This window comes from Musa acuminata, chromosome BXJ1-4, assembly GCF_036884655.1.
Source record: "Musa acuminata AAA Group cultivar baxijiao chromosome BXJ1-4, Cavendish_Baxijiao_AAA, whole genome shotgun sequence".
NCBI lineage: Eukaryota > Viridiplantae > Streptophyta > Magnoliopsida > Zingiberales > Musaceae > Musa > Musa acuminata.
In genome coordinates, this window is record NC_088330.1 from 30,790,110 (window position 1) to 30,803,314 (window position 13,205).

At 37.9% G+C, this 13,205-nt stretch overlaps 1 protein-coding gene across 1 annotated transcript; it reads right to left on the reverse strand.

The window, feature by feature from the left end:
• Positions 1–166: 166 nt before the first annotated feature.
• LOC103988796 (UDP-glycosyltransferase 86A2-like) lies at positions 167–1,949 on the reverse strand. Its single transcript, XM_009407470.3, has 2 exons — positions 1,336–1,949; positions 167–1,253 (listed from the first exon to the last, which is right to left on the reverse strand). Exons 1-2 carry the CDS (start codon positions 1,919–1,921, stop codon positions 346–348), a joined length of 1,494 nt encoding a protein of 497 aa, XP_009405745.3. The 5' UTR covers positions 1,922–1,949; the 3' UTR covers positions 167–345.
• Positions 1,950–13,205: the final 11,256 nt, after the last annotated feature.

Below are 13,205 nucleotides of genomic sequence, written 5' to 3' on the forward strand. Positions count from 1 at the left end.
GTTGACCAATGCCATATTTGTTCCAACTCAATTGACACATAGATCCAATGCGCTGGTATTATTGTTAACTTAGGTTGAACATTTTGGATGCTCATTGAGCGGAATATGTGATGAAAGTTACATGAGAATATACATTAGGCCTCTTCGAATCTTCATCACACATCGGTACCACAATCTAGCTAAATAAATGAAGTGACGTCCAAAAAAATGGGATTTGGTATCATCGGGAACAATCAAACAGCCTTTGAGAACCACTCGCCTCCTCAACAATCAAACATCCAAAGTAGTGTTTCAGATGCAGTAAAAAGTTAGGAACATTTTCCTTTGTACATCACACCAACACCATCATCGCTCTGGCTTCTTATCCGACAGATGTTTCAGCAGATCCGCAGTAAACTGCTCCAAGTTCTTGCTTGACGAACCAGTCGGAGTCACCGCACTCTTGACCGCCTTCTGAGCTCCCTCCATCTCCTTCCTCAGCGCACCGCCTACTTCTCCCATCAGGCTGTCGATTCTCCTCGACACTTCCGCTCCCCTCACCTCACCGATGCTTCCGACGTCGATCCCTATCCTCAGGTCCTCCACCACCAGCTTCCGGTTCGTTGGCTGGTCCGCCCTCACCGGGAAGCACAGCATCGGCACCCCGCACCACATGCTCTCCAGGATCGAGTTCCACCCGCAGTGCGTCAGGAATCCGCCCACCGCCTGGTGCAGCAGGACTTGCTTCTGACGGCACCACGGCACCACCATCCCCCTCCCTTTGCATGCCTCGATGAACCCCTCGGGAAGTGGGCTGGCCTCCGAGCTTCCGCTTCCTGGCCGAATCACCCATATGAAGCTGAATTTGCTGCCGAGGACTCCGTAGGCGATCTCGTCCATGTCCCTCTTGCTAACCCGGGCGATGCTTCCGAACGAAATATAGAGCACGGAGCGCGGTGGCATGGAGTGGAGCCACTGCGAGCAATCCAGCTCGGGCCATAGGCTGGTCGCTGCCCCGCCTTCGCCGGAGGCGGGAACGATGGGCCCCACGGCGTAGAATGGCCGCTCCTGCTGCAGCGCCCCGATGACCTCTGCTTCGAGCTCCTGCACCGTGTTGCACAGCACGAAGTCGGCCCCCTTGGCCTCCTCGAATGCCTTACCGACGTTCCTGAGCACCCGCCATGACGCCTCCGGCGAGTGAAAGAACGACACGAGGTCTGTCGGCTCGATGGACGGCACGCCGGGTATGTACATGATGGCATCCTTGCGAGTCTCTGTTCGGTCACCATGAAAAAACATGAAGGTCGATCGATCCATCACGAAGGTGAGTGTTCGTCGCAAAGGATGTATACCAACCTGTAGGAGAACCAAAGTGGCCATTTTCGACGAGGAGGTGCACGTGGTAGTAGATGGCGAAGATAAGCGCAGCCTCGGTCCAGAAGGAGACATAAGGCAGCCCAAACTTCTTGGCCAAGGTCGAAGGCCACACGTTGAAGGTGTCGGAGATGAGGACGTCGATAGGGGGCTCCGCGAGCAGGAGCTTCCGCATCAGCTCTTCGACATGGGAGGGGAGCAGGTGGTAGAAGGCATCGGAAAATTGATCCCGATGCAAGGTCCTATCGAAGGACACGGGCAGGCCGTCGCTCACGAGCTCGGAGCGGATGTCCATGCCCATCGAGCGGGCGTCGGCGAAGACCTCGTGGCCGTCAACGGACACGGCACCGGATGCGGCGCGCTGGTGGTGGAACGCCTCAGTGGTGACGAAGGTGACGATGAAGCCCCTGGCGGCGAGCTTGACAGCGAAGTTGGCGGCCGGCGTGAAGTGGCCTTGGAAGGGCACGGTCACGAAGAGGGCGTGGTGCTTGGTGATTCCCTCCGAATCGGCCATTTTTCTTTTACTGTTTTTGCTGTGAAACCTTGCGGACGGTGACCACCTGCACATCACTCAATCCAACATATTAAATATAAAATTCAAATTAGATTATTTCGAGGATAAATTATTCAGAAAAATCTTCAATAATAAAGGTTTAATAGCGCCTTTGTATTTGGTTTTTAACTGGGCACCGTTTTATTTAAAATATCAAAAATACTCCCAAAATTGGTTTGATCCTTTTTATTCAATTGAGAAGCCTGATTCAAATCTGACCAATGGAAGGGCTGGTTCGGTTCGGTCATGATTGCGGTCTAGTTCAAATGGATTCGGGTTGGATCTTGCAAAGCAAATTAAGTCAAGTTTGAATCAAATGATAAATGATTTATATGATGGTTGCACCATACCAGTGTAATTGGCAATGATTAGCGATCCTCTCCCTCCTTTGCTCCTCTATAGTGGTGGCATCCTCTCTAATGACTACAAACTCCTCTGCAATCTCCGACAAAGAATGATAATGACAAAGTCCTATATTTCTCTCCCGTATTTATGAAAAGCGACAACATCTCCACTATTTGGTGGTGGCAAACTTCTCTGCTCATTTTTGATATTTGTGAATAGCGGTGGCATCCTCCTCTCAGTAGTAATGACAGACTATTTTGCTTCTCTTCGATGGCGTACTCCTATGCTCCTCTCTGGTATTCACATCGGTAGCGACCTCATTACCTCTTTGGATACCAACGACAATGTCTTTGTCGATGACGGCATCCTCTCCTCTCCGACGATAAACTTCTCCTTTAAAACAAATGAAATTTTTTAAAAAACTAATTTGTCTCATTGATGCAAGTATGTGTGCTAATCTTATTGACATTGTGATACTTCTTACAATGTGAACACTGTGTAAGGGCTTAGTTGGTAAAACAAGAGAAGATTGATAATCTAAAACTAAAAGAGGATTTTTATTGGTAAATTTTTTGTTATTGAGATGTCAATGTCATGGGTCTAGATTAGTAAACTTAGTGGAAGTATTCAAGCATTGTCATCCAGTCCTACATTACCCCCTCCTATGTCACCCCTTTAGTGGCCACTCCATGTTTCCTCAGCTACGTCACCTCCTCTATAATATATAGTTAATAATCATTGTTACATCGATCATTTTAGATGTTTTGTCTGTTAATCTATTGGTAGGAATCGATGTGACATTATATATATTTCCCTTAAGCTGTGTCATCTTCATGTTTTTATGAGGACACATTTTTATCATATAATAAATATTCCTAACAGTTCTATGTGTTGATGTACTCTATATAGTATTTTACAATATGGGACAGAGGGATCCACTTTTACTTTTGGCATTGTCCCAATTAAGTTTAGGCCGAGCAATGTTACTACGATTTGGGGGTTCCCAATTGTAGATAAGTTGTAGATGTTGAAGTAACAAGTTTGGGTTATATATTTGAGAAATACTTTAGAGATCAGCTTCCTTGTAGATAAAATATAGATATGATGTGTAGATCGGTGTCTAGTGATAATGATATTGGCATTGCTGACTTTTGTTGATTATATATTTTACATATTTTTATATTTTTGGTCAAACAAACTATACTTCATCCCTCATGTTGTTACTATCTTATGTTGATGATTTGAATTCGTTTACAAACTATAACTGGGCGATGACTTTATATTCTTACTTTGTCATTAAGATTTCCACTATGGGTATTTGTATAAAGAAGTTGAAGCTTGAGGGTGGCACCACGATGATTGAATATTTGAGAGGTTGTGCACCGCTTTTGATTATAAGTCGAATATTATTTTTCTATGTACATATGAAAAGGTCAATACATATTAGTTTTAATTCTTAATTTTGCTAATTTTTTTTATAGGTATGGCTATATGAGCATGTTGATATGTTTATGTCATCCAATTATCCTAATCATCCATGACTATAGAGATGGTTTGTTAGTAATTAGAATATTATCGACTTAAGATTATAGTAAATAATTGAAAATAAGATAATTATTAACTTAGGAGTTCATTTGGAAATATAGACATTCTTTATAACTATTATATATGCATGTTATGGAGATATATTAAGTGCTCACCCTAACCACTATTGAGTCTCATCAACTGTCGCTTAATATTATTGATATATAATAATTTAAAAATTTTATTTATATATTTAAGATATATTATTTAATATATTAAACTATATATATGACATACTTTGGTAAAGATCAAGAATATGCCAAGTGTAGAAAGAACGAAAATAAAATTAAATTATTATAAAAGATACTTGAAGATCATTGACTTTGCCATCTTGTGACCCTAGGGGTAGAGGATTATTCATTTGGATCCATTGATGATCCATTCTTCCATAGTGCATTATGTGACATCCAAGAATTGATCAAGGGCTACTCCGTCAATAGTCTATAAGTAGCATATGCTGAAACTATATCTAGCCCTAAAACAAAGCTTATATTTTTTTAGGAAGAAAAAGTTATTTAAATGATTTTAAAATAATGGAGTTAAGTAGTGGAACATCTAATGATGGACTCTATTGTTATATAAATTGTTTAACAATATGATATCATCTTGGCAATTTGATTAGTGTTGTTGTGAGTTGTTTTCATGTGTTTGGTTTGTAATTATTGAATAAGTGTTTCTATTATGATTCATTATATGTGGTTGTGATAGTTCTCACTTGTGTGCGAATTTAGAATGTTTTCTTTTTGAAATATGGTGCTTCGAGTTGAATTTGTGATCAAGTGCAAGCCAAGTTAAACGTGAGTATAACCCAAGTAATCTTTCTCAAACCTATCCAAATTTCCCTATAACAATCCTAATATGATCTAATAAGTTTAGTTTCACTTATCCTAATTGTTTTGACTTTATGGTGGCTAATTGTCCAAATAGGATGCTTTTGATTGAATATGTGATCGTGTGTAGCTCGAGTGTGTTGGGAAGAAACCTGTTAATGCGGAATAATTCTTTCCCTCTTTGTGTATCAAAATAGGTTCCTCATCAAAATACCAACTTGATGAGGAACCTATTTTGATACACAAAGAGGGAAAGAATTATTCCGCATTAACAGGTTTCTTCCCAACAAGTGGTATCAGAGCATCAGGTTGTTTGGTGCTAGTTTTCTTGTGTGATTGAAATGGAGCAGTCAGATGGTATGATTAAATTGAACTCATCAAATTATTCCACTTGGAGGCGTCTGATGGAAGATTTGCTCTATTGCAAAGATTTGTACAAGCCTATCAAGGTTAAAGATAAACCTTCTATTATGGACGATGAAGAATGAGAAGTTCAACATAGAAAAGCTATTGCCTATATTAGAAGATAGATGGATATAAATTTGCATGAGCATATTTCAGATGAAACCAGAGCTGATGTTGTTTGGCAAAGGTTAGAAAATCTTTTTGCGAAAAAAACAGTGGGAAATAGAATTTCTCTCCTCAGAAGGCTTGTAAATTTGAAGTATAAAGATGGTGGTAACATTATTGAGCACATAAGCCTATTTCAGAGTCTTGCAAACAAGTTGGTTGCTATGAAAATGAATATAGATGATGAGATGCAGGGATTATTACTTCTCAGCTCTTTACCAGAAAGTTGGGAAACGTATGTGGTGACTATTTGTAACTCCACGCCAGAGGGGACTCTAACCATAGATATGGTTAAAGACAGTTTGCTAAATGAAGATGCAAGAAGGAAAGAACAGGGTGAATCTTCTTCTGGTGCATTTGTTACTGAAAAACAAGAAAGACGTGGAAGAAGTCATAGCAGAAATCCATATGGTTATAGAGGAAGATCCAAGTCTAGAAGAGATATCAAATGTTTTCACTGTAACAGACCAGGTCACATGAAGAAAGAGTGTAGGTTTTGGAAGCGAGAACAGAATGAAATGAAGAAAAATGAGAAAGAGACCAATACAGTTGCTGCTGAAGGTAATATCACTATTGTCTGTGATGAAGGTTGTGTTAGCCTTGTAGCTCAGGACAGTAATTGGGTAATTGACTCTGGTGCTTCATTTCATGTTACTTCTCATGGTGATTTCTTTAGATCTTACACTGCTGGTGATTTTGGTAATGTCAGAATGGGAAACAATGGTACATCTAAGATTGTGGGTATTGGAGATATTTGCTTGGAGACCAGTATTGGGAGCAAATTGATACTCATAGATGTAAGGCATGTTCCAGATATTCGTCTTAACTTGATATCTACAGGTAGACTTGATGATGAGGGCTTTGCACATTATTTTGGTGAAAGTAAATGGAAACTCACTAAAGGTTCTCTAATTGTGGCAAAAGGAAAGAAGATTAACTCTTTTTATGTCATGGAAGCTAAGCTACACAAAGGAGAGATTAATGCAATTCGAAAAGGTGAAAGTATAGATCTTTGGCATAAGAGGCTTGGACATATCAGCGAGAAGGGACTTCAAACTCTTGCTAAAAAGCAGTTCTTACCAGAGTTGCAAGGTACATCTCTTAAATCTTGTGATCATTGCTTAGCTGGAAAAACACATAGAGTTGCATTTCAGACATATCCATCATCTAGAAGATCTGATGTTATTGATTTAGTTCATACTGATGTTTGTACTATGCAAACTAGAACTCTTGGAGGTGCTCTTTATTTTGTTACTTTTATTGATGACCATTCTAGAAAAGTTTGGGCTTTTGCTTTGAAATCTAAAGACCAGGTACTCGATGCTTTCAAGGAGTTTCATGTCAATGTTGAAAGGGAAACTGGCAGAAAGCTAAAGTGTCTTCGATCAGATAATGGTGGCGAGTACAGGGGTCCTTTTGAGAATTATTGCAGGTTCCATGGTATCAGGCTTGAGAAAACAGTTCCTAAAACTCCTCAACAGAACGGTGTGGCAGAAAGGATGAACAGAACCATTGAAGAAAGGATTAGGTGTATGCTTTCCCATGCCAAGTTACCAAAGTCATTTTGGGGGGAGGCTATGAGAACTACAGTTGATCTGATAAATCTTTCTCCATCAGTTCCTCTGCAAGGTGATGTTCCAGAGAGAGTATGGAGAGGAAAAGATATATCTTATAATCATTTGAGAGTCTTTGGGTGTAAAGCATTTGTTCATATTCCCAAAGATGAGAGGTCTAAGCTTGATAATAAGGCAAAAGCATGTATCTTCTTGGGATATGGTCATGAAGAGTTTGGGTACAGATTATGGGATCCAGTGAACAAGAAGATTATTAGAAGCAGAGATGTTGTGTTTCTTGAAGACCAATTGTTTGATGATGGTGATAATGTTGAGAAGCCAGAAACCTCTGTTTATATTCCTTGGAGTTTGGGTCCAGTTCCTTCACCTGTAGTTCATGATGATCATGGGGGAGATGAACAAGAAGATAGTGGTGAGAATACCAGTGATGATACACCTACAGTTGATGATGCTGAACCAACTGAACAGGCACCTCCACCACCAGTTGAGATTCCATTAAGAAGATCCACTAGAGAGCGACAACCCTCTACCAGATATCCTCCACATGAGTATGTTATGCTTACTGACGGGAGAGAGCCAGAAACTTACCAAGAAGCTATTCTACATGAGAATAAGAATGAGTGGGTTAATGCCATGCAAGAAGAGATGAGATCCTTGCTTGAGAACCACACCTATGACTTGGTAAAGTTGCCTAAAGAGAAGAAAGCTCTCAAGAATAAGTGGGTTTACAAATTGAGGACTGAAAGCAATAGCTCACAACAGAGATACAAGGCACGACTAGTTGTGAAAGGATTCAGTCAGAAGAAAGGTATTGACTTTGAAGAAATATTTTCTCCGGTTGTGAAAATGTCCTCTATCCGAGTTGTTCTTGGTTTGGCTGCCCGCTTGAATTTAGAAGTTGAGCAACTTGATGTAAAAACAGCATTTCTTCATGGTGACTTAGAAGAAGAAATTTACATGGAGCAACCAGAAGGTTTCAAAGTCAAGAGAAAAGAAAATCTGGTATATAAGCTTAGGAAAAGCTTATATGGACTCAAACAGGCACCTAGACAGTGGTACAAGAAGTTTGATTCCTTTATGATGAGCCAAGGGTATGATAGAACCACATCTGATCATTGTGTGTTTATGAAGAAATTTTCAGATGATGATTTTATTATTTTACTGCTATATGTTGATGATATGTTGATTGTTGGCCATGATGTTGGAAAATTTGAAAAGTTGAAAAGAGAGCTAAGTAAGTCTTTTGCGATGAAAGACTTGGGATCGGTGAGACAAATACTTGGCATGAAGATTCTTCGTGATAGGAAGAAAAGGAAGATTTGGCTATCTCAGGAGACTTACATTGAAAAGGTTCTTGAAAGATTCAACATGAGTAAAGCCAAAGCAGTTTGTTCTCCACTTGCAGGTCATTTCAAGCTGAGTTCAAAACAATGTCCTACAAGTGAGAAAGAAAAAGAAGAAATATCCAGAGTGCCTTACTCATCTGCAGTAGGTAGTTTGATGTATGCTATGGTTTGTACTAGGCCAGATATAGCTCATGCAGTTGGAGTTGTTAGCCGATTTCTCTCTAATCCTGGAAAGGAACATTGGGCAGCAGTGAAATGGATATTAAGATATCTAAGAGGTACTTCCAGGTTGTGTTTATGTTTTGGCAGTGATGAACCTGTGTTAGAAGGGTACACAGATGCAGACATGGCAGGTGATACTGATTCCAGGAAGTCCACTTCGGGATTCTTGATGACATTTGCAGGAGGAGCAGTCTCTTGGCAGTCTAAGTTACAGAAGTGTGTTGCTCTATCAACCACAGAAGCAGAATACATAGCAGTTACTGAAGCCTGTAAGGAAACTTTATGGATGAAAAAGTTTCTACAGGAATTGGGCTTGAAACAGGAAGTATATACTGTTTACTGTGACAGTCAGAGCGCCATTCACCTCTCCAAGAATTCAACATACAATTCTAGATCCAAGCATATTGATGTGAGATATCACTGGATTCGTGATGTGCTTGAGATGAAAGAATTACAGTTGGAAAAAGTACATACCAGTGAGAATGGTTCAGATATGTTGACAAAGTCTTTGCCTAAGGAGAAGCTTGAAGCATGTAGGCGAAGAGCGGGCTTGGTACAGCCCACCATATGAGCTGGAGGGGGAGAATTGTTGGGTCCAGCCCATATGTGGGCTTGGACAAATTGGGCCTATTGAGCCCAAATCACTAATTAAGGTGAAGTAAGGCAAATTAGGGCATGCAAGAAAAATGGAGAGCAGCGTGCAGCGTGCAGGGTGCAGCGTACGTGCACAGTGAACAGCGACGGCGTGCAGAGAGAAAAGAGGAGAGAGAAATAGAGAGAGAAAGTAAGGTTTCTGAGTTTTCTGCTTGACGATCGGTGGCCAAACGTTGTCAGTTTCGGCCCAAATTTTATGTGGAGAATCCTTGCAGTAAACTCTACAATCCTAACGGTGTTGATCTACAGTTTACCCTCTCTAAGGTACTTTCCTGCGATATCCACTCTGTGAGACCTAGAATTCTCTTTGGAGGAGATCCACCTATGTGATGAAGATATGGTATTCTTGAGCCAAGATCTATGTTCTTGATGTTATTCTGATCCTCTAGTTATTCTAGAGAAGACCTAATGTAAACCTGTTATCATCATTATTGATAGTGGAAGTTTGAGGTGGACTACGGTCCCGTGGTTTTTCCCACATTGGGTTTTCCACGTTAAAAAGATTTGGTCTCACTGTGTGATTGATTTATTGCTCTATTGTTTATGCTGTGCTGATTGATATTTTCATTTGGATATCAAGTTGGTATTTTGATGAGGAACCTATTTTGATACACAAAGAGGGAAAGAATTATTCCGCATTAACAGGTTTCTTCCCAACAGAGTGTAACTCAAAAAATTTTCATTAAATATATTGAAACTTCTTTGTAACTATCATAATATGATTCTAGTATGTTTAGTATTATTTTTCATATTTTTTTTATTTTAGAATGATTAATTATCAAAATAGGGGATTTCTGTTTTGAATTTGTAACTTGAGTATAGCTTGAGTGTAACACGAGTCTGACTCAAGATATTTTTACAAAACCTAACCAAACTATTCTATAATTTTCATAATATGATTCTAATATATTTAGTATCATATTTTCTATTTTTTTTATTTTAGGATGACTAATTGTCTAAAGAAGATATTTATGTTTTGTATGTATGATCGAGTACAACTTGAGTGTAATTCAAAATATTTTCACTTAATGAAACTTTTCTATAAATATCCTAATATGATTGTAGTATGTTTAGTATCATTTGTTCTAATTTATTTTGACTTTAAGATGATTAATTATCCAAATAGGAGATTTGCATTTTGAATCTGTGATCTCAAGTGTAACACGTGTATAACTCGACTATAACTCAAAAATATTTTATCAAGCCTATCTAAACTTCTGTATAACTATCATAATATGATTCTAATATTATTATATTATTTTTTTATTTTTCTGAATTTTAAATAATTTTAAAATATTCAAAAAGGGTATTGTAGTTTTGGACAATACTATCGCTTGGTCTAGGGTAATGTCATCACCCAAAGTCAGTAGACCACAAGATATAGGTAGTATCACTATTTGCTTAACAGTATCATCGCAACGGGGTAATGTTACACTATGATCAAGTGTAACTTGAGTGTAACATAAATATAACTAGAGTTAAATTTAATCAAATTGATCGAAACTTATCTGCTATGACATGATTGTAAAGACAATTAAAATTATTTTTTTAATAATTTTAGTGCATTTAATGGAATTTGATACTTAGTGATAAATCATAATTGTATCTAATTCATAACTCAAGTATAACTCAATTAAAGAATATCATAACTAAATTAAAATCCACTTCAAAAATTAGCAAAATGGTAACATCAATTCAACTAAAATGTAAATATAACAAAGATTGTAACATTAACTGTAAAATAATAACTTCAGATTCAAAATTAGCAAAAAATTACAATGTTTCGTAATGTTGTGACATATTTGCCAAAAAATTATATAGATATGCTTGTATATGTATACTATGCATAAAAAATTGCCTTCTATAGCCAATGTAAGTAATAAAAAAAACAAAAACTACACTATACAAAAAGATTGAAGATACGACACTCAATAACGTCAACTTGTACAACCGACGTAAATTTGCATAACCATTGATTGTGATCTAATTGTTGATATATTGAACACCTTGTAGGGATCTTGTCGTTATATCTTGATTCTATTATTGTTTTTTTTTTTTTTTTCTTTCTGACCTAATAATACTAAACTAGAATATATATTCATCTCATACCATACATTTTTTGTTATTACAACGAATGATTCGATGATGCACTAAACGATGGGTCAATGTAGTCGGCACTTCAATGACTGTGAAGAATAATATCGTGATACTATAAATACTTTACCAATACAATGGTCAGTCATGTAACGATTCAGTAAAAGTACATAAAAACTAAATGGGGTTGTAACGATGAACCATTGATCAATGAGACTCCACAAGGCTTTGTTGACGATAGATGATGACTAGGCTACAACTCTATTGGCCCACCAATGGCCCAGGCTTAATAACCAACCACAAAGACAACCAGGGGGAAGGTGGATATTCTGTCGACGGGAAGACGACAGTGACCTCCTACCCCGTTGGTGACACTAATAGTGACATCTTGCCCGACAATATTGATCGCGACCACCAAGGCTTAGTGGAAAAATGAGCCTGATCTCCTGCCCCGGCAATGGATCTTGCGGCCACTAACGCTCATCGAGATGAGGACGATGGCCTCCTGTCCTATCGACGAAGGTCATCACGACTACCGAGGCCAAGTGGGAAGGTGTCGACTATGACTTTTTGATCACTAGATTACGGAATAATATTTCAGTTGCCAACGATGACGATGACTAATGACAAGAAGGTTAGCAACGACCAACGTCTTCCATGTTCTTGTTAAATTTGTCGATTGGGTTTTAATGAGATAATTTAGAAAAAAAAAATATAAATTTAGACTAAATTAAATAAATCAAATAGTTAATTTATTTTAAACCAATCTGATGTAGTTCATATGAAAATTCAGTCTAAAAAATAGAGTCAAACAGAATCAACTGTTGTTGTCTATCCTTATTTGATTTATAGAAAATATTTTGATCATAATATAAAAAAATACCGTTCATAAAAACGATAAATGGAGACAGCATCTGAGGTCAGCGTATACAACTCAACTTCCGAGACTTCTAACAAGTACAGCCACAATCGAAATGAATTGTAGATCACCTGCACTCCAAGGTTCAATCATGTATGTCGACATGGTTTTGAGAGAGATGAACACGAGGAGACATCATCACCATGTCTTCGTCGTCTCGGATGGTGCGAGTTAACGTCAATAAGACTTTTGGGACGGCACGTGTACATTCAACCACATGTTGCATTTGACTCTTTCGATGCGGTGGGGAAGCCTCGTGGGGCCTTCGTCGAATTAACGTCAATAATACTTCGGGACGGCATGTGTCCCTTCAACGGCGAGTGCCGCACATGGTATTTGACCCTTTCCGTGTTGTGTAGTGGAGAAGCCTCGTGAGTTGGTGGCCCCCTGGTTGACGGTGTTACTTAAATCTATCCCATCGATCTAAATTTGATTTCTTTTAATCGAATTGGGACGGATTCGACTGTCAAAATCAATATGCAGATAGTGAAATTTATCGATATTCTATACATTATGATTTTGTTATGGGATGACGATGACAACAGGAGGTTTAGACTTTGATGCTATTAAATAAAGAATAATAGTATATCTTTATTATATTAGAAAAAAAATTTATTTGATTTTGATCTTACAGAAGATGAGTAGTAAGAATGACTATATATTTCTATTATATTAAATAATATCAATGGTTACTATAAATAGTAAACTGAATTAGAGTCCATTTATCATAAAATTTTATAGTAATTATTGGGTTTGAAGTTGGATCAAAATTAGACTCGACCAAATACATAACTTAAACTGCATGAGGGTGAGGAGTAGCCGATAAAGCTGATTATACTTTGTCAACTTTACTAACGATAGTACCATCTATGATGATGATAGTATTGTCGAAGTCTAATATTATGACTCCACGTCAAAAATTACAATCATAATATTATTCAAAGTCAATAATAATATATATCATAAAATTATAATATTTAAATTATTAATTATATTTTTAAAATTGATTGTTATAAATATCTCATTCAAGCATGAATGATAGAGTATTTAATTTTAAATTTATAGAATAATATATATTTTTAGTCTTAATTGAATTTTTTTTTTTTGAATTGAGTTATGGGACTAAGTTACGAGAGATGAGAATGAAAAAATGAGGTGACG